This window comes from Mobula birostris, chromosome 20 (assembly GCF_030028105.1).
Source record: "Mobula birostris isolate sMobBir1 chromosome 20, sMobBir1.hap1, whole genome shotgun sequence".
In the NCBI taxonomy this organism is placed as follows: Eukaryota; Metazoa; Chordata; class Chondrichthyes; order Myliobatiformes; family Myliobatidae; genus Mobula; species Mobula birostris.
The window spans coordinates 28,378,055-28,405,418 of NC_092389.1; the positions used below are offsets into that span (position 1 = coordinate 28,378,055).

Sequence of the window (27,364 nt, forward strand, 5' to 3'; positions counted from 1 at the left end):
CACCTACCACCCCACCAGCCTCCGGATCCAGCACATTATCCTCCGCAACTTCTGCCACCTTCAACAGGACCCCACCACTAAGCACATCTTTCCCTCTCCACCCCTCTCTGCTTTCCACAGGGATCGGTCCCTCCGCGACTCCCTGGTCCACACATTCCTCCCCACGGATCTCCCTCCTGGCACTTATCCCTGTAAGCGCAAGTGCTACACCTGTCCCTACACCTCCTCTCTTGCCACCATTCAGGGCTCCAAACAGTCCTTCCAAGTGAGGCAACACTTCACTTGTGAGTCTGTTGGGGTCATCTATTGCATCCGGTGCTCCTGGTGTGGCCTCCTCTACATCGGTGAAACCCAACGCAGGTTGGGGGACCACTTCGTCGAGCACCTCCGCTCTGTCCGCCACAACAGACAGGATCTACCGGTTGCCACCCACTTCAACTCTGCTTCCCACTCCCATTCAGATATGTCCATACATGGCCTCCTCGACTGCCATAATGGGGCTAAACTCAGGTTGGAAGAGCCACACATCATATACTGTCTAGGTAGTCTCCAGCCCCTTGGTATGAACATAGAATTCTCCAACTTCCGGTAATTCCCTCCCCCTCCCTTCCCCTATCCCAGTTTCACTCTGCCCCCTCCCCCAGCTGCCTATCACCTCCCTCATGGTTCCACCTCCTTTTACTACCCATTGTGTTTTCCCCTATTCCTTCTTCACCTTTCCTGCCTATCCCCTCCCTACTTCCCCTCCCCCACCCCTTTATCTTTCCCATTACTGTTTTTTCACCTGGAACCTATCATCCTTTTCCTTCCCACCCTCCCCCCACCTTCTTTACAGGGCCTCTGCCCCTTCCCCCTACAGTCCTGACAAAGGGTTCCAGCCCGAAATGTTGACTGTTCGTTTCCATGGATGCAGACATCCCACCTCTCCTGGAAGTTCCGGGAGTCTCCCACATATCAATAGTGGCTCCCTCTGTCTGTCTGCCTGTATCTTGTTTTACGGCGGTTGGCATCCAGCTTAATGGTGCATTACCGCCACCCTCTGCTCCAGAACGTGCACTAGACATACATTCTAAATCCCTTCACCCAATCGCGCGCGCGCACATATATATATATATATATATATATATATATATATATACACAAACCTACACTTCACCCTCCCATCTTTGACCATCCTATTATCCTATTGCTGTTCATTCGTCATATTCTATTAAAAACCCCTGTATCCCTTAAAAACGCTAAAAATGCCCGGACTTGTGCTCTCTCACCCATGCCCAGCAACCCTTTTAATGTGAATTCCTGCATCCCCAACTCCCTTAATTTATTTCTCATCATCTCTCTCTGTATTCCATACTTCCTGCAACTCAGAACTACATGTTCTACTGACTCCTCTTCCTGACATTCCTCACACAATCCTATCTGGTGTTTCCCTATCATTTTCAATGTTTTGTTTAATGCACAATGCCCCAGCCTTAACCTAGTCCACACAATTTCCTCTCTTTTGTTTCCATTACCTACCCTAGTAACTGCAACACTCTTTTGTATTTGATATAAATGCCTCCCTTTCCCCTCCCTGTCCCATCTTTCTTGCCACATTCGGTTGACTTTTTCCCAGATTACACACTTAACCTCTGCTTTACTGATACTAATGTGCATTTCCACATTTTCTTTCTTTAACGCCCTCTTTGCCAACTCATCCACCCTCTCATTCCCCTTCACCCCTACATGTGCTGGAACCCATAGAAATTTTACCTGACCTCCCTGATTTGCAATTCTTGTAACTAACTGAAGGACTTCATAAAGTACATCTTGCTGACTGTTTGTGTGAAAAGACCTTAAACTTGCTAGAACTGAGGATGAATCTGAACATATCAATGCTTTGACTTGTCTGGCTTTCTACACCCATTGCAATGCAACCAACACTGCCAGCATCTCCACTGTAAACACCCCTAACTTATTAGATGTTCTTCTGCTGATTCCAATTTATTTTGCTGGTATTACCAACCCAAAACCTGTCACTCCTGTTTCAGGTTCCTTCGCACCATCTGTATAAATGTGAGTATAATCTGTATACTTTTCCATCACATGACAGTTAAATGCATTTACCAAATCTGTTTTATATCTTTCTTTCCTTTTTACCTCTAACAAATGCCAGTCTATGTCAGGCCATACAAGCTTCCATGGAGCTACAACCGGATAAACTACTGAAGGACTTATCCTCAGATCAAATACTCCACATTCTTTCGCGATATCATTCCCTACCCGACTAAAGGTATCCCTCTGAAACCTCCTATTTTCCCAGCACTCCTGCAACACTAATAGCGGCTCCCTGATGCCCGGAAATTATATACAATATCCCGGAAATAGATTTTTTTGAGCGGGAGAGGGAGAGCGAGCATCCTGATTGGTCTCGCTTCGTGCTAAGAGTGGTCCCCAGCCACTGGGCTGTGAGGAAACTATATGAAAGGATATGAGTCAGCTGCACCCTTCCTCATTCCCACTGTTGAACTTGAATGCACGCGAGGTTATTACGCACACGTCATCCTTGTCAGCGCGGGAAAAAGATCAACTCCTCGAGTTTGCAAATGATGGCGGGCTGAAAAGTATGTTTGACATAACATCTCTGCCGGTATTCTGGATCAAAGTCAAGGCTGAATATCCTGAGATAGCCACGAAAGCACTGAAAACGTTGCTTCCATTTCCAACATATCTCTGCGAAGTGGAGTTTTCTGCAATGAATGCAACGAAAACTAAATTGCGGAATAGACTGGACATAAGGAACCCCCTTCGAGTATCGCTGTCTCCCATCACCCCTCGATAGGACCGTCTTGTTGCAGGAAACAAGCCCAGGGCTCGCACTGATTCAGCGATGTTGGTGTGTTGCAATGATTTTATATGTTCATACGGGGAAAATATGCGCTGTGTGTTTAATATCCAAACGTTACTTAAAATGTTATGATGCTATTGACTTATAATTGACTTATCACCTATATTCCGGTCGTAATTAACACCCCCGCCCCCGGTTGGCCGGTCCGCAAGAATATTGTCAATATTAAACCGGTCTGCAGTGCAAAAAAAGATTGGGGACCTATCAGTTTTCTCTCTGGGCGGGCTTTACAGTCGACCTCAAAAATAATGATAGTGTTGCTCGCTGCACTGTTTGTAACAGTGACTTTTCTATTGTCCATGTTGGGTTAAAATGTAAAAGACATGTTGAGGTGAGTTTAACAGGTGTCATTCGTTCATTAGCATAGCTAACGTTAGTTAAACTAGCTGGCTGGATGCTAAGGAGCTACTCTATTGATGTCCTACATGAAGAGGCCAAACTCCCTGTAGACTTGCTTAAAGTTGTAACAGAATAAACATGATAATATAATATAAAAACATATTTTAATGTCACATTTTCTGCATATACCCAACTTGGTTTACAGATTAGACAAAATCACTGAACAAAGTTTTACATACACCCTTGGAGGTCGACTGGGGGTGGGGGTGGAGGATATGGGGTTGCAGGGGGCTGGGGTGCTACCTCCCTGAAATGAGTTCTTGCAGGGTGGGATGTCTGTGGATGCTGCCCGACCTGCTGAGTTCCTCCAGCTTGTTGTAAGTGCAATTAATTTAGTTAGGCATCTGATTATTAATTTAATTAGTTCAGCACAACATTGTTGACAAAGGGCCTGTTCCTGTTCTGTATAGTTCTATACTCTGTACATAAAACAAAAGGGAAGAGAATTAAGAGTGGCATAAATAAAAACATGCTTAAATAGCTTATGCTCTGAATCTAGAATGTAGAGGAAGAAGGAATCTTAAACATGATCGAACAGCAAAAATATTCAGGGTGGACAACAAAGGACTTTATTTATTGGAGTGTAGAAATTGAGAGGTAATCATGAAGGGCATAGGTAGGGTAAATGCACAGTCATTTCCCCAGGGATAGGGAATCAAGAATTAGACTGCATCGGTTTAAGAACAGAAGGGAAAGATAAACAGCTGGATTCACTTATTTTAGGAAATAATAAATTTGGAACTTGGGCTGCGGCCTCCAACTTTCTGAACCATACAAATTTCCCTTTTATCTTTGTATTGCTCTAAATGAAGTCATATACCCAAGTACAAACACCTTTGTAAGTAAAATATGGAGAGAATTCCCCACTTGGAGCCCTCAGCTTTGTGAAGCTGACCAGCATTAACAACAACGCGGAAACATATTTCACTATTCCCTCCACACCTGTCATTCATACCCCAGCCTTTCACCACCTTTTTTTTCAGCCAGCGAAATGGAAGCCGGGCTCTGTAGTTTCACTTTAACCGAAGCCACGGCTGCCTTTGGGTTGCATGCTGGGATGTGTAGGCGTATAACTACATTTCCCGTCGTGTGCTCCATGCGCACGCGTGGAAATGGATACTGATCAGGCCTTGAGTGAAAAGCTCTCGACCTGCGGGGAATGAGTGAGTATTTATCCGTTTAACTGGCGGTACGAGGTCAAGTGGACGGTTTAAGGATGGGAGGGTAGAGGAGAGTATTATTAAGAGGATTGGTGCATACAGGTTGTGTATTTAGTCACTGGTGGAATCAGGGGCGGGGGTTCGCGGCTAGTGCTTGGGTTATTGTTCCCTCTCTCTCCCTCTCTCTCCCTCTCTCTCCCTCTCTCTCCCTCTCTCTCCCTCTCTCTCCCTCTCTCTCCCTCTCTCTCCCTCTCTCTCCCTCTCTCTCCCTCTCTCTCCCTCTCTCTCCCTCTCTCTCCCTCCTTTCAGGGCTGTGATCTACCCCCCTTGCTCTGCCTTTTCATTCCTTCTGTACATTTATTTATTTACATCTTAAATAACGGCTACCAGGGTTGGTTGAGGGAGGGAGAGCAGCTAGTTAAATTATTCCGAAGGGGAGAGGGTTAGAAATAGGATTTAAACGTAATTTTTAAAATATGTAGATGTGAGAAAGAGGCGTCTGCTCGTTTCACTGGTGTAAAAGAATTATGTTTCGTCAGAGAAGCGACATGAAACAGATCAGAACCCTGGCAGAACAGTATTGAGGTGTCCATTGTTATTTGTGAACCGTTTTTAATGTTGAGGGTGCGATGGTGTGTCATCTTTTGTACAAAGTGGTAGAATTCTTGTGCTTTGGCTTCGATGTTTGGAAAGCAGATGGGGTCTGGTGGAGTTTTTAACTTAACGCAGTTTAATAAAATGCATATTTTTGTCACATGGTATAAGAGTATATCTTAGAAAAATGAAATTTAATATTATGGCCCATGGTTAAAATTGCCTAAGTTTCTCAGATCAGTGTTGCAGTGACTAAGTTCTTCAACTGAAACAGGGTTTACCAGAACCATGCGGTGGTATTGGCATACTGTGGGTGCTCAGTGTCATTTATAGTGTCTTAGAGCACTGCAGCATAGACATAGGCCTTCAGCTCATCTAATTTGTGCTGAACTGTGTCGTTCTTTTGATCCACACCTGGACCATAGCCCTCCACACTCTTATCCACATACTTATCCAAACTTCCCTCAAATGTTGCAGTTAAGCCCACATCCACTTGCATTATTGAGTGAAGAAGTTCCTCCGAGGGTCCCCCTCAAATATTTCAAATTTCAAGGTAAATTCATTATCAAAGTATGTAAATGTCACCATATACTATCCTGAGATTAATTTTTTTGCAAGCATTTACAGCAGAAAAAAAAATACACAATAGACTCAATGGAAAAAGTACACAAAGAATGACAGCCAGTGTGCAAAAGACAAACTTTGCAAATACAAAATAAAAATAATAAATAATTAAATTCAGTTAAATAAATAATGAAAGTGAGAGCATCAATTGTAGAGTCTTTGAAAGAGAGTCCGTAGGCTGTGGAATCAACTCAATTTTGAGGTGAGTGACGTTATCCACGCTGGTTTCAGACCCTGATGGTTGAAGGGTAATAACTGTTCCTGAACCTGATAGTGTGGAACTGAAGGCTCCTCTACCTTCTTCCCGATGGCTGCTGCTTTCTTGTGGTAGCGCTCCTTGTGCTCAGTAGTGGAGAGGTCTTTCCCTCTGATGGACTGTATCCACCACTTTTTGTTGGTTTTTTTGTTCTTGGGGGCTGGTGTTTCCATATCAGGCCGTGATGCAACCAGTCCGGATCCTCTCCGCTGTGCATCTAGAGAAGTTTGTCAGAGTTTTAGATGACATGCAGAATCTGCGAAAACTTCCAAGAAAATAGAGGTGCTGCTGTGCCTTCGTTGAAATGGCACTTGCGAGCTTGTCCCAGGACAGATCCTCTGATATGATAACAGCGAGGAGTTTAAAGTTACTGACACTTTCCACCTCCAATCCCCTAATGAGGACTGGCTCATGAAACCTTGATTCCTTCCTTCTAAATCAGTTCTTTAGTTTTGCTGACATTGAATGTGTGGTTGTTGTGGCACCATTCAACTAGATTTTCAGTCTCCCTCCTATATGCTAATTTGTCACCACCTTTGATTTTGCCAACAACAGTGGTGTTGCCAGCAAACTTAAATATGGCATTGGAGCTACATTTAACCTCAAAGTCATTAAGAATAAAGTGAGTAGATCAGGGGGCTAAGCACACAGCCTTGTGCATCTGTGCTGATGGAGATTGTGGAGGAGATGATGTTGCCAGTCTGTACTGACTGTTTCACCCTTAACCTATAGTTCTAGTCTCACCGAACCTCAGTTGGAAAAGCTTGCTTGCATTTACCCTATGCCACTCATAATTTTGTATGCCTTTATCAAATCACCCCTCATTCTCCTACGCTCCAGAGAATGAAATCCTAACCTATTCAACTTTTCCCTTTAACTTGGGTCCTCAAGTCTTGGCTACATCCTTTATGAAGGCCAATGTGCCAAAAGCTCTCTTGACAACCCTATATACCTATGACACCTCTTTCATGGATTTCTGGATCAATATTTCCAGGTCCCTCTGTTCTACCACATTCCTCAGTGCCTTGCTGTTCACTGTGTATACCCTACCCTGGTTTGTTCTCCCAAAGTGCAACACCTCACAATTGTCTGCATTAAATTCCACCTGCCATTTTTCAGCTCAATTTTCCAGCTGGTCCAGATCCTGCTGCAAGCTTTAATAGCCTTCCTTGCTGCCTAATCTTGGTGTCATCTTCAAATTTGCTGATCCAGTTAATCATATTATCATCCAGATCGTTGATATAGATGACAAACAACAATGGACCCAGCACCTGCAGTGAGAGAGGGAACCATCTATTACCACTCTGATTTCTCCAGCTAAGTCAATGTTGAATGCACTTGAATATTTCACCTTGAATGCCAAGCAACTAAAACTTCTGAACCAGCCTTCCATGCGGAACTTTGTCAACGGCCTGACTAAAGTCCATGTCCACTGCCTTTTCTTCATCAACTCTTCTGGTAACCTCCTCAAAAAACTATATGGTTGGTTTGACACAACCCAGCACACACAAAGACATGTTGACTATCCCTAATCAGGCCTTATCTGTTCAAATACTTATTTATCCTGTCCCTTAAAATGCCTTCCAATACTTTACCCACTACTGACATCAGGCTCATCGGCCTGTAATTTCTGGCTTATTCTTGGAGCCTTTCGTGAACTACGGAGTAATATAAGCTATATCCTCCAGTTCTCCGGCACCTCGTCTTAGCTAAGGATATTTTAAATACCCTTGACAGAGCCCCTGCAATTTCTGCACTAGCCTTCCATAAGGTGTGAGGGGACACCTTGTCAGGCTCTGAGGACTTCTCCATCCTAGTTTGCCTCAAGACAGCATGCACCTCCCTTTCTGTAATCTGGATATGTACAGCTGTTATTGGTTGTAAATGCTTGTTATGCCCCTGGCTCAGATCTTCCTAACTAAAAAATTGATTTCTCCTGTTCACGCTTTGCTCAAATAGTCATTTCATTTTGTCAAATGGAAGCTATACTTGTAAAATAAATTAGTGTCTGTTGCTTTAGTAACTCTGTTACGTATGTGTAGATATTTTTGAGAATCAGGAAAGCATATATTGCATTCAGCATTACAGCTACAAAGACAGCCGGCCAAGATGAAATGCCTGAAGCAGGAGAGAGTAAAGCAGCTGGTGAGATGCAGGAGGAGCCTGGCCTGGAGTCATCCCACAATGCCCGGAACCTCCAAGTACCGGAAACTCCCACCCCAGGCCTCCAGCATGCCATTGGAGGGAGTGGCTGTAGTTTAAAGAGGACATAGTCCATATCATTAAGCAGCAGCCAAGGTAGATGTCGGTAGATGACTCCAGACCATGTTGTCTATCATTGTCAGCTTTGTTACTGAGAGATTTAACCTAGTGGGGAAGAAAGTCAGCAAAACCCCCTACATGATGAACCGTAGGACAGCCAAAATGCATAAGCTACGTCAAGAGCTCCCAGTCTAGAGGGAGAGGGGCAAGTGAAGAAGAGACACCACCATTTGCCAAGCTGCCTTCATTGTGAATCCCTATCTATTCACCAAGCAGCTGCTAGAAAGAAGGATCTTGCCCTGAAACGTAGAATGTTTATTCATTTCCATAGATGCTGCCTGACCTGCTGAGTTCCTTCAGTATTTTTTGTGTGTTGCTAGGACAGAAGCATGGTGGTCACCTTGCATACTCCAAACAAGAGATGGATCTTCGCCTTCAGAACTCCCTCAGCAACTCCAAGAGGGAGTGGGAGCTAAGACACCATAGCACCCTAGTAAATCCTTCTCCTCCTGTGGTTGAGTTCAGTGGCAAGGAGGCCAACTGGAAGGAGATCCAGGAAGCAGTCAGAGCAACCAGAGCTTTGGGACCACCTGGTGAAGGAAGTCTTTGAAATAAAACTAGAGGAAAATAATTTTAATAAAGGTGTAGGTCTCACTCTAAAAAGAACTGGAATTCGATTGTAAACAAGGTGGGACAGCGGAAAACTGATTGGATGAGAACTAACTAATCAGGAGGGATGGATGACAGAGGTATAAATACTGCCAGACAAGACATGCCCAGGCATCATCCCTGATGAAGTTGGCAGAGTTTGTCATTGAAAGATAGGTTAAAATCGATACCGGTACCCAGCTGGGAGCCCAAGAAGAGTTTATTTGTTGTACAGGTCATCACTACATAAGCTGGTGGAGATCATGTTGAGCCAATGTTATGGTCCGAGGAAGATAAAGGATCTCAGCTTGGACTACTATAGGAAGTTTGAGAGTCTCTTCAGGAATGACCACATCAGGCTGACAGTGGCTCGTGAAGGGTATTATAACTGATTGTACAATCTCAGTGATCCTCTTCTCTCTGATCATGAATGTGCTGGTAAAGGCAGCCAAAGTGGAGGGTAGAAGACAGGCATGAGGCATGTGGCAGCCCCCAATCAGAGTCTTCATGGATGACCTCCTGGTGACAGCTGTATCAGTCCCAGGCAGTAGATAGATCCTGTAGTGCAGTGGTCACCAACCTTTTTAAGCCCAAGATCCCCTACCTCGACCTTAGTGAAAGGTGAGATCTACCTACTAAATCGTTTAGAGAAAAAACAGCTCAGATTGTACTTCCAATTTGAGGCCTTTAATTTGGGCTAATTGTATTTGAATTACACAAAAATACTTTTGTCAAACTTTCAAATTAATTCAAACAAGAAAACACTGCAACTAGCACATCTTTCTTTAAGAATATTACAATACTTCACACCTTTAATTCTAAGTTTCATTATTTAATTTTATTTCAACACAAAAAATAAATGAATAAAAATTGACTGTTGCACTCAGTGTGAAGACTGGGGCTGAATACTTTCTGTTAGTTCCCTGAAATTTGGCTCATGACTACAGACAGCCAGTCTGAGACAGTCTGTGAGGTGTCTGTCAGTAAGACAGCTCCTGTACATAGATTTAATAATTTTCATCTGTGAAAATGCAAGTTCGCATAAATAAGTTGACCTGAAGTAGGCACTGACTTTTATTGCTATAAAACCAACGTGCACACCGCGCATTGCTGGGGCCCCATCAGTAGTAATTGCCACCAGTTTATGAATGGGGTTGTAATTTTCACGGACATATTTTTTAAACTCATTGTAAATATCCTCACCTCTCGTTCTCTCCTTTAATTGCAAAAGAGTGAGGAAGTCCTCCTTCGTTGTAAAATCCTTGAAAGCTATTCTGACAAATACAAGAAGCTGAGCTGTTTGCATTACATCCAGGGATTCATCAAATTGTAGTGAAAAATATCTATGTCCTCTGACAGTGACTCTACCCTCCTTGTCACTGTTGCAGGGCCAAGTGGTATATTATGTATTGCGGTTGTGATGTCGTTTTTGTTTTTAAAGTCATTAAGAACAGTCTCTGCGGTAATGGGCATTGCTTCCTTGAATAAATCGCCATCTGTAAAAGGCTTCTTGTGTTTAGCCAAAAGGTGGCTTACACGAAATCATGCTTCAATAGCAGCCTTATTTTGAGCAGCATGTTTTGTGAAGAACGATTGCTGGGCCTCCAACCCTGATTTCACCTCCTCAGCTTTCCTGGCACAAATTGCGCTCTTTGGGGGGGGTAGGTGTCTTTAAATTTCTGGTGGTTGGTGTTGTGGTGCCGCTCCAGATTCCCTCTTTTAGTCAGTGCTTGTGTTTGGTGGCACAACACACATACACACTTGTCTTTCACCAAGGTAAACAGAAATTCCTCTTCCCATTCTGGATGGAATCTGTACGTTTTCGCCTTCTTTCGTGGAGCCTCCGCCATGCTATCAGGATATCACAAGCGAGTGACGTATATTGATGTTTGCGACAGTCTGTACTCTTATCCAGTGGTCCCCAACCTCCGGGCCATGAAGAATGCAGCAGTACAGCGGTGGCCGGAACGCACCCAGGACACCTTTAAGAAAAAAAGCCGAAATAAACAAGCTAATTAATTAGGTGCCGCCCAGCACATAAATGTCGGCCCAGATCAGAGGAGACGCAGTTGGCAATCACCTCTGACCTGGGCCGACATTTATTGCTGGGCGGCACCTAATTAATTAGCTTGTTTATTTTGGCTCTTAAAGATGTGCTGGGTGCGTTCCAACTGCTGCTGTACCGCTGCATTCTTCGCGGCCCGGTGGTTGGGGACCACTGCATATCTAATTTAATTGGTCACTTTGATGCAGCACAAGCTACGCTGAAAACGCAGTTCAAGGCGGGGGAGCTACACACATGCGCACTGGGCAGAAAGAACGGAACGAAAACCCCATAACCTGCAAACAATCTCTCTTTACAAACAACTTTGTAGCAAAAGTATTGCTATATTACCATTATTCTAATTAGTATTACTTATTTTTATAATGCTCACATTACAACAGTATTTGTGTATTTATTTTTGATTTTTTTCGGGATCTACTGGGAAAGTCTCAAAGATCAACCAGTCGATTGCAATTGATGGGTTGGCGACCCCTACTCTAGGGGATAGAAAGGCTCATCGCATGGGCAAGGATGAACTTCAAGCCAGAGAAATCATGGTCTCTGTTGTTAAAGAAGGCAAGCATGGACAAATTCTGTTTCTCCTTGGATGGTGTTGCTTTCCCATCCATCTCTGAGAAACCAGTCAAGTGCCTGGGGAAGGTCTTTGACTGCAGCCTAAGAGATACAACTGCTATCCAGAAGACCACCAAGGAGTTAGCAGTCTGGCTGACCAGTGTGGACAAGACAGGCCTACCTGGCAAATTCAAGGCCTGGATCTACCAGCATGGCATCCTCTTTCGCATCCCCTGGCCAATGCTAGTGTGTGAGAAACCCATGTCAACAGTTGAGGCTCTTGAAAGAAAGATCAATGGCTACCTTCAAAAATAGCTGGGCCTCCCACATAGCCTGACCAGCATTGCTCTGTACGGGAAGAGGAATAAACTATAGCTTTCCTTCAGTAGCTCATTGGTTCCCTTACAAGAGAATTGCTGCTGTACAGAGATTCCAATGACCCCAAGGTCTCGACAGTAGGCACGCAGGACACAGTGGAGGTGGCTGAGTCATGTCTGAGGCACAGGAATCTGGTAGGGACAGTGGCGTCTGGTCAGTCAGGGCTGGGTAGCTTCCCTTCAACCCACTTTGTCAGGGCCCAGGGCAGGGACAGACAACAAACTGGTCCAGGAAGAGGTGCAAGCAGCTATCAAGGAAGTGTGTACCACCAGGATAATAAGAATGGGGCAGCAGGGAGCTTGGGCAGGGTGGAAGGATGTGCTGAAGTAGAGAATATCCTGGTTCAGCATCTGGCAGGCAGAACCCCTGTGCATCCAATTCACGATCCAGGCTGTGTATGACGTCCTGCCTAATCTAGTGAAACTTTTTGTTTGGGGCAAACACAAAACACTATGCTGTCTTTTCTGCCCTGGCAGAGTGACCCTGGAACACATCGTCAGCAGCTGCCCAAAAGCCCTGGGAAAAGGCTGCTACTGCTATTGCTATGACCAGGTGCTGAAGGCAGTGGCAGAAAATATCTCCTCAGCCATTAATAACAGTAAACTTCACCAACCCAGAAAGCCCATAGCCTTTGTCAAAGCTGGAGACCAACCACAGCCTCAGCGCAGATCACCAGCAGGCTTGCTCACCACAGCGTCTGACTGGCAACTGAAAGTCAATCTTCCCTGACTTTGTCGCTTTATCATCACTGAGGCCTGACATGGTCATTCTGTCAGAAACCTCAAAGCAGGTGGTCATGGAAGAACTAATGGTGCCTTGGGAAGACCAGATTGAGGAAGCATTGGAGCAGTTTTGAGCATAACAAGGCTGAATCCCAGGAGCTGGTAGAGCAGTGCCAGAGACAGGGGTGGAGGCTAAGTTGTGAGCCTTTAGAGGTGGGGTGTAGAGGTTTTGCTGGCTGCTCACTCTGCAGGACCTACTCTCTCCATGGCATTGCAGTGCTGCAAAGTAAAGAGCCATCAGGACTGTCACAGAGGCTGCTGATGGCTACGGATCAAGAAATGTGATCTATGGATCACTGCTGCTGGGACACTAGCCAGGGCCTAATCAGCCCTGGATGGTCTGGGCAAGGGTGTCTGATTTTGAAAAAGCCGAACACCTGATGACCCCAGGTTCCATTACTGATGATGTATCCCAGCACATCCTAGGATGTATCTCAAAATCATACAGAGTTCTATAAACTACTTGATTGCTGAATATTGAATGTGGCAATAAGCCTTAAAAGTATGCAAAGTATTCATGAACATCTTTTTATTGGGGAAGAGTCACTCTTGCTGAGGCAGGAAAATATTGAAGATGCATCATGGGTTAATGCTGTTCAGGAACAAAATAGTGATGATTTCTGTTACTCTGGTAAAGTGCCACAAAGATACATTGGGCCACGTGGCTATAAATGTCACAAGGGTTTATTACCATACCCGTGTAGAATATTCTATGTGTTGATAAACCCATTGTGCAATTGTATTGATTTATAACGTTTTGCATATTTCATTTGACTTTAATTTTGGATGGAGCAGTTTTGGAGTGGGGTGGGGGGAGGAAACATTTTGGTGAATCACTTTAACCTCTTAGTTTCCATGCTGTCACACAACTTCAACCAGTTTGAAAACAGCTCATCTGTGTTTATCACTTATTTAAATATTTTGTTAAGTATTCCTGATTGCAAAGAAATTTGAAAAAGGTGCCTCAGAAATTCTGTTCTCCTTCAGCTGTGACACCACCTTGCAATCACTTGACTTTGTAAAGCCAAAATGTTGAGCCTTGGAACTGCCTGCTTTCTATAATTATTACAATCTCAATTCCACTTTTTAAAGTTCTAAATTTCACTTTTTAAAGTCTCATGAAGCATCGAGTCCTTACAATTAGTACACTTGATTATTATCTAGTCTTGCATATTGTTCATACAGATCAATTCATTATAACAGTGTAGTGGGATAGTACAAGGTAAAGCGATAACAGAGTGCAGAATAACATGTTACAGTTACAGAGAGAGTGCAGTACAGGTAGACAATAAGATGGAAAGTCATACTGAGGTAGATTTTCAGGTCAAGAGTCCTTCTCATTGTACTTGTTCAATCATCTTTTAACAGTGGGATAGTGGTATGTGCTTTCAGGCTTTTGCCCAGTGGGAGGGGGAAGAAGAGAGAATGTTTGGGGTGAGTGGGGTTACTGATAATGATGGCTGCTTTACTGAGGCAGTGAAGCACATATAGCATCCATGGAGGAGAGACTAGCTTCTGCAATGTGCGAAGCTGTATCCACAACTCTGTAGTTTCTTGCAGTGACAGGCGGAGCAGTTATCATACCAAGCTGTGATACATCTGGATAAGGTGTGATTAAAATTATATTGGTGAAGGTCAAAGGGGACATATCAAATTTCTTTAGCCTTCTGAGAAAGTAGAGGTGCTGGTGAGCTTTGTTGGCTGTGGCATCCACGTGGTTGGACCAGGACAGGTACTGGCGATGTTCACTCCTAGAAACTTGAAGTTTTCAACCCTCATGACCTCAATACTGTTGATGTAAACGGGAATGTGCACTGCCACTCTTTCTGAAGTCAATGACCAGCTCTTTTGCTTTGCTGACATTGAGCGAAAAGTTGTTATGTGACACATGACACCAAATTACCATTACATCATAATTGAAAAAACAATGGAACTTGCAAACAAGGAAACAAATCAATTGTCATTGTCCGAGTAGCCCTGACTTTGTGCATAGTTGTGCTGTAATTTTCCTTTGGAATGTGAGGGAAATACAGTAGGATAGGTCACACTGTGAGTTTACTTTGCTATTCAATAAGACAGTTGCTGAATCTGTCTGTGTCCTGTCCAGTTTTCTACCAGGTCTCCCTATTTTCTGATTTTTAATTGTTCACTTTTTAACTGAATATCCATTGTTAGTGGTAAAGAATTCCAAATATTGCAATCATCTGTATATCGAAATTATTTCAGTCCTAAATATGTGATCTTTTATTGTGAGGTATCATCATCATCATTATGTGCCATGTTGTATGATGTAGGTGATCAGGGTCTTGACCATGATTGGTCTTGGCAAATGTTTCTGTTTCTACAGAAGTGGTTTACCATTGTCTTCTTTGGGGCAGTGTCTTTACAAAACAAGCTCCATTGTCTTTTTTAAATCCAGGCTGAAATCTTACTTTTATTCACTAGCGTTTGAATCCTCCTGAAGTGGCCGATTTTTCGCTTGTGCCTAGGCCCTTGTGTTGTTTCTTTTGTGCCTATAAACTGTTTGCCTTATTGGCAATGTCTGTGTTTCTCGTATTTGTAATTTTAGCTATTCTGCTGTGATCGGTACAGCACTTTGGTCAACTTGGGGTTTTTAAAAATGTGCTATATAAATAAATTTGACTTGACTTGACCCCAGCCATTATCAATACTCTTCAGAGATTGTCTGCCTGACATCAGTAATCGCATAACCAGGACTTGAGATGTTCACCAGCTGGTCAAACGTCCATCCACCACTTGCTCCCATGGCTTCACATGACCCTGATCCAGGGGGTGGGGAGGGGGGGGCTAAGCCACCTGATTGTGAGATAGCATCTGCTAATTGTAAGCTGTTCAGCCAGAGAAAGCACTAATTTCCCACCCCCACCCCCACCCACTTGGAATCAATATTTGTTGAGAGTCCTCCTGAGTCCTGAATCTTTAACCTCTCATTCTTCTAAAGTCCAATGAGTAAGCCGATCTTAAAGTGACCTCAGAGTACAGACTCCATCCATATAAGGAAGCATGGATTCAATGGACTGATTCTGACTGAAAAGTAAATTAAAATGAGCTGAACCAAATCAGTAGGATAGTAGTTAGAGATTATATAGAGACCCATCTTGTGATGTGAATGGAATTTATTTAACTAAGTCACTGCACCTCCCCCTAGCTCAAGCGTTGTGTACTATCAGAATTGATAACCAGCACGTGATGGAAAATGTTTGTATTTCTATTTGGAAATCCCACAACTGTGCCACTCATTTGGCAGCATTCTAAGGTACTGTTGGTGGCCCATAGTCCTGATGCCAAAAATTAGAGCACATTTAGGCTTGGGCAACATTACCTTTCCACCTGAAAACCAAACTCGCTCAGAAAAGATTCTCCATCCACACTGATACCACCCTCCATTGCAGCTTAGTCTATTTAGTTGTTAATTAAAACTATAACCGTGGTGTATGAGTCAGTAATTTGCTAACATTGCTTAACTCTTGCTGTTGAAGAATTTGATTATTTTCAAACATGAAAAGAGATTTGTTTTTGCAAGAGTACTTTGTCTCCAACTGATAGTCCAATGGGTGTGTTAGTAGCAGCTGGAATTCCTGTCATTGTCACAGCATAATGTGCTGGGGACTTCCCTTGCTTTATAGGCCCCTGTGATTTAATTTTTCGGGTTATATATTCAGTTCAGATGTGACTGTATTTTCAGATACTATCAATGTTTGGTAAAAATTGAAAAGCCTTCAGGCAATTACAGCACCTTTCTTTCTTTCACTTAGTAAAATTTACCTGAAGGAATACTATTTCTTTCATAAGGGAAATATAACTGATGTATCATTTAATAATAATGAAACCTGTTGATTCATTGCTGCCCCAGTATTTGTCTCTCCCGGGCATTCCCTGCCCGATCACTTCCAACAATTAACTTTCAATAAAGAAGGTATTGTAACTGCGCATCCACAAACACTTGGATGTTATGCATTTGTAAGTTATCGACACTTGTAGATTGCATTCTTAAAGAAATACTGTGGTTGGCATTGCAAATGTGCTGAAAAATCAAAGTGCCGATCTTTTAAACATGTTTTGTCAGATCAAAAGAAAATCAAACCACAGTTTTATGTGCAAAAATGGTGATATTGCTGCAATCATCAAAGGGTTTTGTTTACAAGCTTTGGTGATTGAGCTGAGTCTGACAAACAAGGTGCTTCTAAACAAAGTCAGATGAGATCTATTATTGCCCTTCCAAACTTCTGCATAGTATAGGTAGAAATGCCTGAAAAGTCAGCTGAATAAATTTACTTTTAATACGTGTTACCCTTCTTTCTCCAGCTACTCATTCTTTGTCTGTGATTTGTCTGATTCATCCATTGATATCCTCTCATCAGATGGCAGAAAAGACAGCAAGCTCCCATGATGAAATCCTGCTGTGAAGGTGCTTTTGCTGTGGTGTACAGTTGATGCTCCTCTGGCCATGGCGGATAGTGTCAGGACATTCCTTCTGGATGTTGTGAAGGTGGGTGTCCTCTATTAAGTTAGACCTATTCTGAGATACCATGTCCAGAAGAAAATTCCACACAGTCAAATCTTCAGACTTGACATAGATTATGTTTTCATTGGGTGTATTACTCACCCACAATTGTCCTTGAGGAAATAGTGGTAAAAATTCTCTTAACCACTCAATAGTTCGATCAATCATTTGGGGGAAGTTACAAGCCACTTTAATGTAGGTGAAGGTCAGAAAAGAAACTGCAAATGCTGGAAATTTGAAGTAAATTTAAAAAAAAAGTAAAATGCTGGAAACAGTCAGTAGTCAGGTTGCATCTTCAGTCTCTCTTTCTGCTGATACTGTTGGACGTGCTAACCTTTTCTGGTTTTACATTGCTGTGAGTCTGCTTATATATAGGCCAGACTGAGCAGACACAGCAGGTAACCTTCTGTGGAGGGCACTGGAAACCAATAGGTTTTGGTGACAACTTCATAGTTTCACAGTCACGATCATTATTGTAGATTTATTTAACTTGGGTAACTGCCATTTTAGATATGTGTTAAATTTACAACAAAGGCTATTTTTGAGCAAACTACTATATCTTGCAGTGGGATGTGTTTAGATCCATTTTGTGCACAAGTGGAGCTAGAAATTACAGTACAATTCATATCCTTGGTATGCCACATAATTAATGAATTATTTTGGAATAAAGCCTCTGGCTGCTGTATTTAACTATGCGACACCATAGTCAAATACAGGAACCAGAGGATACGACATGGTCACATTAATGAAATTGACCATTTGAGCTCTATTTTGCTGTTGCTAAAAAAGAGGAATATTAGCCAAGATAACAGAGAACCTATTTAACAGCATCTTTCACGTCCATCTGATGAAGCATATAGGCCCTTAGTTGACATCTTATCTGAGAAACGGCACTCTCAGAAATGCAGCAAAGTGTTGGCTTAAAGAGGGCCTTAAGGGTATATTTTTCATACAAAGACTAGTTGGTGTCAGGGATGAGCTAGCAAAGGAGGTGGTAAAGGTGTGAACAGTAACAAGATTTAAGAGGCAGCTGGATAAACACTTGATTTAGCAAAGCATAGAGGAATATGGAATGAATGCAGGCAAGTGGGATTCTAATCGATGGGCATTGGGATGGCATCGATACAGTGGGCCAAAGAGCCTGATTCTGTTCTGTCCAACTCCATGACGATGATATGTGCTCAAGCTCAAATGTGTGCTGAATCTGACTAAATGAACAGCTATTCTGCCCATTTTGACCCCGAGAAAGACTTAGAATTTTTTCACTAAGCTGTCACAAATGTTCCTAATCTTGTCTTCACCCAGCTGAGTTTCACATCCTAATTTTAATTCCTTTTCTGTTATTTTTGGTTTCCACGTTCAATCTGCTGATGCAGGTCAAACCTGAAGCAATTCTGGTTCTCATGTAACTCCTTCATTGGAGTTTATTTGATAGAGATGTGAACACTGCTGGTTGCATCTGAGTAGCTTGCCAGATGATTTTAAGGCTAAATTTCCTTCATTAAAGGGCACATTTGACCCAAGTAAGCTTTTGTGACAATTTGGTACTTTCATTAGTACATTTACTGATATCAACTATTTTAGATTTCAGATTAATTGAATTTAAAAACTGAAAGTTCTTATGTGCAGAGACCATGTCTCTGAATACTAGTCTGGTAATGTTACCACACTGCCATTCTGAGTAGGAATTTTAAGGTGGCCAAAATATTTGAAGGAAGTGAAGATCAGAACCAAAGTAGTTGTTAAAAATTATAATGTACATAATTGTATATATCAGTTTATGCTTATTTTCCTGGATTTTTCATATTTATCAGTTTCCATTCAGATAATCACAGTTCCCCAATTTATGTCAGTTGCAAATTGCTGAGTTAATTATTGGCACCTTCAGCTCAGCTTCTCATGCCTGGGTGCCACAGTGTCATGTTGATGCACCACAAAATACATCTAACATCATTGTCTTTAATATGAAAGGCTTCCTCATTAAGGACAGAAGTAATAAAAGGTTAAGAACTCTCCTATCCCACTTGCTTTTTCCTTCAGGGGATAGGGGATTCTGTCTTTGGAATACGAACAATTTCGAAGCTTGATGAACGAATTCACCAGAAGCGAGAAGAACAAAGAAAGAAGAAAGAGCAACGTAGTGCATTGGCACACCGCAGAGCTCAAATAGAAGAGAAGAGGGAAGAGAAGTGAGTAACCACTGGCTAACTGTTACCAAGGCTATTAAGATATAAAATGTGGAGAGGTATGCAAGTTTGAGGGATTGAATATACTAAAGTACCAGAGTTCTGTGTTGATGTATCCATCAAACAAGTGCAATAAGAGTAGAAATGTGAACTTTATCTTTCTTTAACTGGGTAGAAATTGCACATTTCTCTGCAGTTTTGCTGCACACGCTTACGTGATTTTTTTTTAACAGAGATAAGAGCAAGCTTGAAAGAATGTAGAAGTCACAAAGGATAATTTAGGTTAATTAAAAAAAACCTAAATGTAAGTTGCTGAATTAAAAATTTAAAGAGAATGTGGCTATGTGCCTATGGTCTTGTGAAAGATGTGGCATGGATATAAAGCTTGAAAGCCCTTGTGTTGAGAAGCAGAATAAAATACATACCTTAAGTAAAACATTTCTTGGCAATGAATGCATTTCATGAAATGCTGATGATGAGAAGGAGAAAATGAATAGATATCAATAACAGAATGAGAAATACGGTCTTAGTGGAGCATTGGTACTGGCAGGAACTGACTTGATTCAGTCATTTGGAATTGTTAAAAGGATAACACCATGATTTACTTTCATGAGCTATTAATTGTTTTTAAACATTTTCTCAAAGGTATGAATATATTTAAAGTGAGTAATTGTTAAATGATGTGTTGGTTAAAAAGTAACACTGGGGAAAACGCAGATAAAAGAACTGACAAATTCCATGAGAATAGTAACATAACTAACCATCTGAACAAGACGAGTACATCATTATCAAAATATCCGAGGAGATTGTCATAAAACAAAACAAAAATTTTGAACAGTTAATTAACGAGGATGCTTTTAACTAATGTGTCAGTTGAAATGTAAATGACCTGACTTCACAATCACTGGGATTAATAAATTGTGTGTCCCTAGAGGTGAGTTCCACTTCTTTTTCACAGAGTCAGTTTAGACCTAATCAACTGTTGTTGAGGGTTAATGTTAGTCATCAAATTGATTTTGTCTCTCATTAAAGAAGAGACAAAAGCTCCTCAAGGTATGCACTCAATGGCCATTTTATGAGCCACAGGAGAGGAACCCAATGGGGTCTTCTGCTGCTGTAGCCTATTCACTTCAAGTTTTGTCATGTGTGTTCAGAAGTGCTCTTCTGTACATCACTGTTGTAATGTGTGGTTAGTTGAGTTACTGTCGCCTTCCTGTCAGCTTGAACCAGTCTGGCCATTCTCCTCTGACCTCTCTCATTAACAAGGCTCTCATTTTCGATCGCAGAACTGCCACTCACAGGATGTTTTATTGCATCATCCTCTGTAAACTCTAGACAAAGTTGTGTGTGAAAATCCCTGGAGAATTTGCAGTTTCTGACGTACTCAAACCACCCCGTCTGGCACCATCAATTATTCCACGGTCAAAGTCACTTAAATCACATTTCTCCCCCATTCTGATGTTTGGTTTGAACAACTACACAACCTCTTGACCATGTATACATGCTTTTATGCATTGAGTTGCTGTCTAAATACATCAATATCAGAGAAATGTAATTTCCTCCATTTATTACAATGTGTCATTTAATGCACAAGTTCAATTCAATAGGTTCAATAGGTGCATTTAATGTCAGAGAAATGTATACAATATACATCCTGAAATTCCTTTTCTTTGCAAACATCCACGAAAACAAAGGAATGCCCCAAAGAATGAATGACAGTTAAGTGTTAAAACCCCAAGGTTCCTCCAGCTCCTCCCTCCCACATATAAGCAGCTGCAAAGCAATGACCCCCCCTTCCCCCACCAGCAAAACAAGCATCGGCGTCCCCCACTGAGCACTCAAGTGTGCAGCAAAGCATCAATAAAGACACAGACTTGCAGTACCCCAATGACTACTCATATGCCTGGTAATTCGACATACCACAGTTTATCCCTCTCCCCCTCCCTCTCCCCCCTTCCCCAATAAGGGAAAAAGAGGTGTCCCCGTTTCACAGTGAGGAGGGAGATATAACAAACAAGTCACTGATTTATGGTGTTAAATTTCTGTTGCATCCTTCTTCCAAGCTCTGTGCCCAAAGAACTCGGGTCTCTGGGCACACAGTCAGCAGCCAGCTCGCTGCTTACGATTTTCCGTCTCCCATGGCGCACCAGGCAGCAACAGCGACCTTAAGTCCGCCCACCTCCAGAGCCACAAAATCCTGGAACCCTGGAGGTGCACTAGTCTTCTAGGCCTGCTGATGATTCTGAAGTGAATTAAATACTACTTTAAGATAATACCTAATTGGAACATGGGGTGATTGAATTAAAATGATAAAGTGGGAGCTGAGGGCACTGTGGCAGTAGAAGTGTGATACCTGCATATAAACTAGCATTCTAGGATCCCGTGCTACTAATCTATTTCAGAATAACAGTGGTTAGCAACTTGCCTTTTCCATTAGGTGAGAAGTGCAGATAAGCTTCAAGGCTGAGTCATACAGGGGAAAGGCAGCTACAGTGAAGATGTTGGAGTGGGTGCTGGGAATTTGATGAGCAGCCCTGGGCTGGTAACAATGTGCCACAAATTACAGGGATATGGAGAGGCTACAAGGAATTCTGATTGAAGTAAAGATTTGAAATGCTTTGCTAAAAACAAACTTGGTTACGGTGCTGGCAAAGAAGATTGAAATTAAATATAAAGATCAAAATGGGGAACAAATAAATGCAGTGAGACTGAGCAGCTGCATTCAGAGAACTAACAGAGATATAGTTTGAGTAGCCTCCTCTATTGAAATGTTTATGTTCTGAATGATATACCAGGGCCATGTAGATATATAGGCCTGTCTGCAGGACGAAAGACTCTCACAACTAATGAAGAGCACCTTGCTTCTGTGTTCCAGTGAGCCCCGAATAGCAAACAGGATTGTGCAGTGCTGTGCTTGGAATGGAGGGATATTCTGGGTAAGTAACTTAATTTAACTTGCTGTCAGGTCCTCCTAAAAATGGGGAGTTTGACAGTACTAAAACTATTTATCCATCAGCAGTTTCAGGTATGTTTTGTTTTGGATGGCTTAGGAGCCTCCTTTCATATGAATTATCCAAAGTTCAACACGTTTGTGCACCTACATTTACCACTTAAACAATTCAATTGGTAACCATCCGTAGCAACCCTCTGTGGGTGATTTGTAAAGGGTGATTATTCTACTCATTAGAGTAATAGTAAACATAATTATAACATATGATTACAGCATTCACTGTTGCAGTTTGTGATACTAGCTTTGGATTTATTCCTGGATGTTACCATGGTAAATAAGGATAGTTTTATTACCTATCCTAATTGCCCACAATGAAGTAATTCTGAGCCACATTTTCAAAATGCTGATGTCAGGGTGGGAAAGAGATGAAAGAATAATATCAATGAATAGAGGGGGAAAGTGGCTTTATTCTTTTGTTGAAGTGGCTTGAAGAAATTCAGTGGCAGTGTTGGCCTCTTTCCAAGGATATTGCGTCTGAAGTAAATGTGTAGTTCAAATTAGAAAAGGTTAGACCACAGACCATAAGACAGAGCAGGCCATTTGGCCCAACGAATCTGCTTCCCCATTCCATCATGGATTATGAATTATTCACTTCAACCCCATTCTCCTGCCTTCTGCCTGTAACCCTTGACGCACTTACTAATCAAGAACCTGTCAACCTCCGCTTTAAATATTCCCAATGATTTGTCCTCCACAGCCATCTGTGGCAATGAATTCCATACATTCACCACGCTCCAGTGAAAGAAATTCTTCCTCTGTTCAAAAGGGACGTCCTTCTATTTTGAGGCTGTGCCCTTTGGTCCTAGACTCTCCCACCAATGGAAGCATTCTCTTCACATCCACTCTATCTAGGCCTTTCAGTGTTCAATTGGTTTCAATGAGATTCCCCCTTCATTCTTCTAGAATCCAGGTTAGTAGATAAAGGACATCAGACTTTCTGTTGCTTTTGTGAATGGAATGATGTATTATTTTGTGACGAAAGATTTATAGAATTCTATATTATCTTGTGGCTACATGCTGAAATTCTTTTTCTTCACAACCATCCACAAAAACAGAGGAGTGCCCCAAAGAATAAATGACAGTTAAGTGTTAAAACCCCAAAGCCCCCTCCCCGGCTCCCCTCAGCCATGCATAAGCAGCAACAAAGCAACGATCCCCATTCCCCACCAACAAAAAAAGCGTCAGCGCCGCCCCCCCCCCCCCCCCCGAGCACTCAAGCATGTGGCAAAGCATCAATAAAGACACAGACTTGCGGTAACCAAAAGACTACTCATTCACCCGGTAATTCAACATACCACAGGCTCTCTCCCTCCCTAATAAGGGAAAAAGAGGTGACCCATTTCACAGTGAGAGGGGAAACATAACAATATGTCTCTAAGCTGTTGTTCTTTATTAAAACTACTGTTACTTTGTTTTCAATTTTCTACGATTGGTGTTGTGGGGGGGAAAATTTGGGCTATTGCCAAAAACAGAACACAGTTATCTCTCAGCCAATGCATCAAGTTAAAGTTCTGCAGTCCAGCCACAACCAGTTGGGAATGGCGCTAGAGAGTTAAATAGTTCCGCAAACATCCCCACCCGCTGCAGAGCCCACCTTGAAACAGGACTCAAGTTACAACTAAAAATGCTGGAAACACTTGGGCACCATCAGTGGAAAGAGGAACAAAGTTAATGATTCATTTCAGAGAGCCATAGCCATTGTCAACCACAGTTACTAACTGGAAGATGCATGGCCAATTCCTCCTGAGATCATCACTTAAAGAAGCCAGTCTTAAGCCAGTTCAATTCTCTTCACGTTTTATTTAGAGATTCAGCACAGTAACAGGCCCTTCCAGCCCAACGAGCCCGTGCTGCCCAGTTACACTCATGTGACCAATTAACCCGCTAACCCATATGTCTTTGGACTTTGGGAGGAAACCAGAGCACTGGAGGAAACCTATGCATTCACGGGACAACATACAAACTGTTTATAGACAATGGTGGAATTGAACCTGGGTCACTGGCGTTGTAATAGCTTTATGCTAACTGCTATGCTACCATGCTGCCCCTTTATATCAGGAGCCCCAGGGCACTGGAAACAACGGAGGCTTTGAAGCCAAATAACATCCAGTTGAAGATCTTTGCTCCAGATGTAGCTGCCCCTGTAGTTAGGCTTTTCCAGTACAGCGATAAACCAGTATTGTTTCAAGATGGTGTCATTAAATGGCGACTGTTTGCATGGAGCTCCAATGGGAATCATCAAATATTTCCATGTAGGACTTTTGAGAGCCATGTATCTGTTCTCTTTCTGCTTGGTATTCTGTGTGCGTGTTTATTACATTTATGGTAACTTGTCATGTGAGTGGGGGTGTGGTAAAAACGAAGGGAATAAGTTACATATTCTTGCTTATTTCGTGGCAGTTTGTAGCTTGGGACTGGTGACAGCCGTATCTTTTCTGACCGCTGAATATCATTTAGGTATTCACTTGGGTAGGGTATGCTTAAGTTTCATTGCTTCAGGATTGTATGCTAATTGCTAGTAAAGGATCGAATAAAGGATTCAACTTCTGAAACAATCATTTGGAGCAACCATTGGAACTAGGGGCATGTCATGCAAGTATACCAAATCTGTCTGGGGTTGCAAGCAGTGGCAGTTGTTTGGTTTTGCCGCTACAGCTGAAATCCACAGTCACAGCCATGGGGTTTTCAGTAAGCAGCATCATTTTAAGATGTTTAAAAAATCTATCAATATGCAAAATTGACAAACCTTGGATGCAGGCTCTGGTCACGAGTATAGTTCCTCTTTGAGGAAGCGGGGACGCTACAAATTCGTTTGAAACACAGAAGCTTTAGACTTCTGCTCCTGACTATCCTGCTGGCAAATGTACAGTCTCTAGAAAATAAAATTGAAGACCTCAGAGTAAGAAGGCTGTACCAGAGGGACATCGGGGACTTCTGTGTACTTTACGGAAATGTGGCTCACACCCAGCATTTTGCAGGCAGTGCTGCAGCCCAAAGGCTTCAACATTCTCTGCAAAGACAGGACAGCTCAGTCTTTTAAAGGTAGAGGAGGTGGAGTATGCTTTATGATTAACTATTCGTGTCTCAGTCCTGCTCACCTGATGTGGAACATCTAGCGGTCAATTGTCTTCTATTTTTTTCTCTGCTGAGGGAGTTTTCCACCATCATCCTGGTAGTGGTGTACATTCCACTTCAGGCCAACGTCAGGCAGGCTCTGGAGGAACTGAGTAACGTAATCAGCAGGCAAGAAACAGAGCACCCTAATGCCTTCTCAATCATTGTGGGAAATTTCAACCAGACCAGCTTGAAGAAGTGAACTTCTACTATCAACTTGTCACCTATGGAACCAGAGGAACCAACACACTTACACCACCATCAAGAATGCTTACCATGCTATCCCACACCCACACTTTGGAAAGTCCAATCACCTGACGGTACTTCTCCCAGCATACAGGCAGAGCCTAAAGAGACAGCAGCACCAGTTGTGAGAACCAAGAAGGTATGGTAAGGGGGGCAAAGAACAGGACTGCTTTAAGTCGGTGGACTGGGTAATATTCAGAAATTCATCTCTGAGTCTAAATGAGTACGCCGCAGTTGTCGCCATCCTCACCAAGACAGTGATGAAGTGTGTGCCTTCAAGAGCATACCAAGCATACCCAAACCAAAAGCTGTGGATGAGCCAGGAGATTCGTAGTCTGCTGAGGGCTAGATCAGTGGCATTCAAGACCGGTGATCCAGAAATATACAAGAATTCCAAGTACAACCTACGGAAGGCTATCTTAAGAGTGAAAAAACATTTGCAATTGAGGTTAGAGATGGAATCGGATACATGTCAACTCTGACAGGGTTTGCAGGCCATTACTTCCTACAAAGTGAAATCCATCATCATGAATAGCTGTGATGCTTCATTGCGAGATGGGCTCAATGCCTTTTATGCCCGCTTTGAAAAGGAGAACAAAACTACACCTTTGCAAATCCCTGCAGCATCTGGAGACCTTGTGATCGCTGCCTCAGAGGCCGACGTCAGAACATCTTTCAAGAGGGTGGCCCTGATAGTATACCTGGTAGGGCTCTGAAAACCTGTGCCAGCTAAATGGTGGGAGTGTTCAAGGACATCTTCAATTTCTCACTGCTGCCAGAGGTTTCCACCTGCTTCAAAAGGGCAACAATCATACCAGTGCTCAAGAAGAACAGGGTGAGCTGCTTCAATGACTGTCACCCATTGGCACACACATCTACTGTGATGAAGTGCTTTGAGAGATTGGTCATGGTCAGAATCAATTCCTGCCTAAGCAAGCATCCGGACGCACTGCAATTTGCCTATCGCCACAATAGATCTATGGCAGATGCAATCTCACTGGCTCTCCACTTGGCCTTGGATCACCTGGACAATAGTAATAACCTATATCAGGCTGCTGTTCATTGATTACATCTTAGCGTTCAACACAATCATACCCCTCAGTTCTAATCAAAAAGCTCCAAAACCTGAGCCTCTGTAGCTCCCTCTGCAACTAGGTACTTGACTTCCTCACCAGGAGACCACAGTCTGTGCATATTGGAAATAACATCACGCTGACAAACAGCACTGCCGCACCTCAAGGATGGGTGCTTAGCCCACTATTCTACTGTCTCTACACTCACTTCCGTGTGGCTGGGCACAGCTCAAATGCCATCTATAAATTTGCTGATGACAGAACTATTGTTGGCAGAATTTCAGATGATGACGAGGAGGTATAGAGGAGTGAGATAGATCAGCTGATTGGTGTCGCAGCAATAACATTGCACTCAATGTCAGTAAGACAAAGGAATTGATCATAGACTTCAGGAAGGGCAAGTTGTGGGAACGCACACCAGTTCTCATCGAGGGATCAGAATTGGAAAGAGTGAGCAATTTCAAGTTCCTGGAAGTCAACATCTTTGAGGATCTATCCTGGGCCCAACATATTGATGCAATTACAAAGAAGGCATGAGGGTGGCTACATTTCATCAGTAGCTTGAGGAGGCTTGTTATATCACCAAAGACACTTGCAAATTTC

The 27,364-nt window shown here is 42.7% G+C and overlaps 1 protein-coding gene across 2 annotated transcripts in view; it reads left to right on the forward strand.

Annotated features, from left to right (window-relative positions):
- The first annotated feature begins 4,377 nt into the window (after positions 1-4,377).
- Positions 4,378-27,364, forward strand: part of ei24 (EI24 autophagy associated transmembrane protein) — a 53,437-nt gene continuing 30,450 nt past the window's right edge. Inside the window, exons 1-4 of one of the 2 annotated variants that reach the window (XM_072238395.1) lie at positions 4,378-4,449; positions 16,934-17,117; positions 19,173-19,321; positions 22,194-22,254. In XM_072238395.1, coding sequence (XP_072094496.1) covers positions 17,076-17,117; positions 19,173-19,321; positions 22,194-22,254 — 252 coding nt within the window. In that variant the 5' untranslated portion in view covers positions 4,378-4,449; positions 16,934-17,075. The remainder of the gene's footprint in view (positions 4,450-16,933; positions 17,118-19,172; positions 19,322-22,193; positions 22,255-27,364) is intronic. The other variant, XM_072238394.1, reaches the window with a different exon arrangement.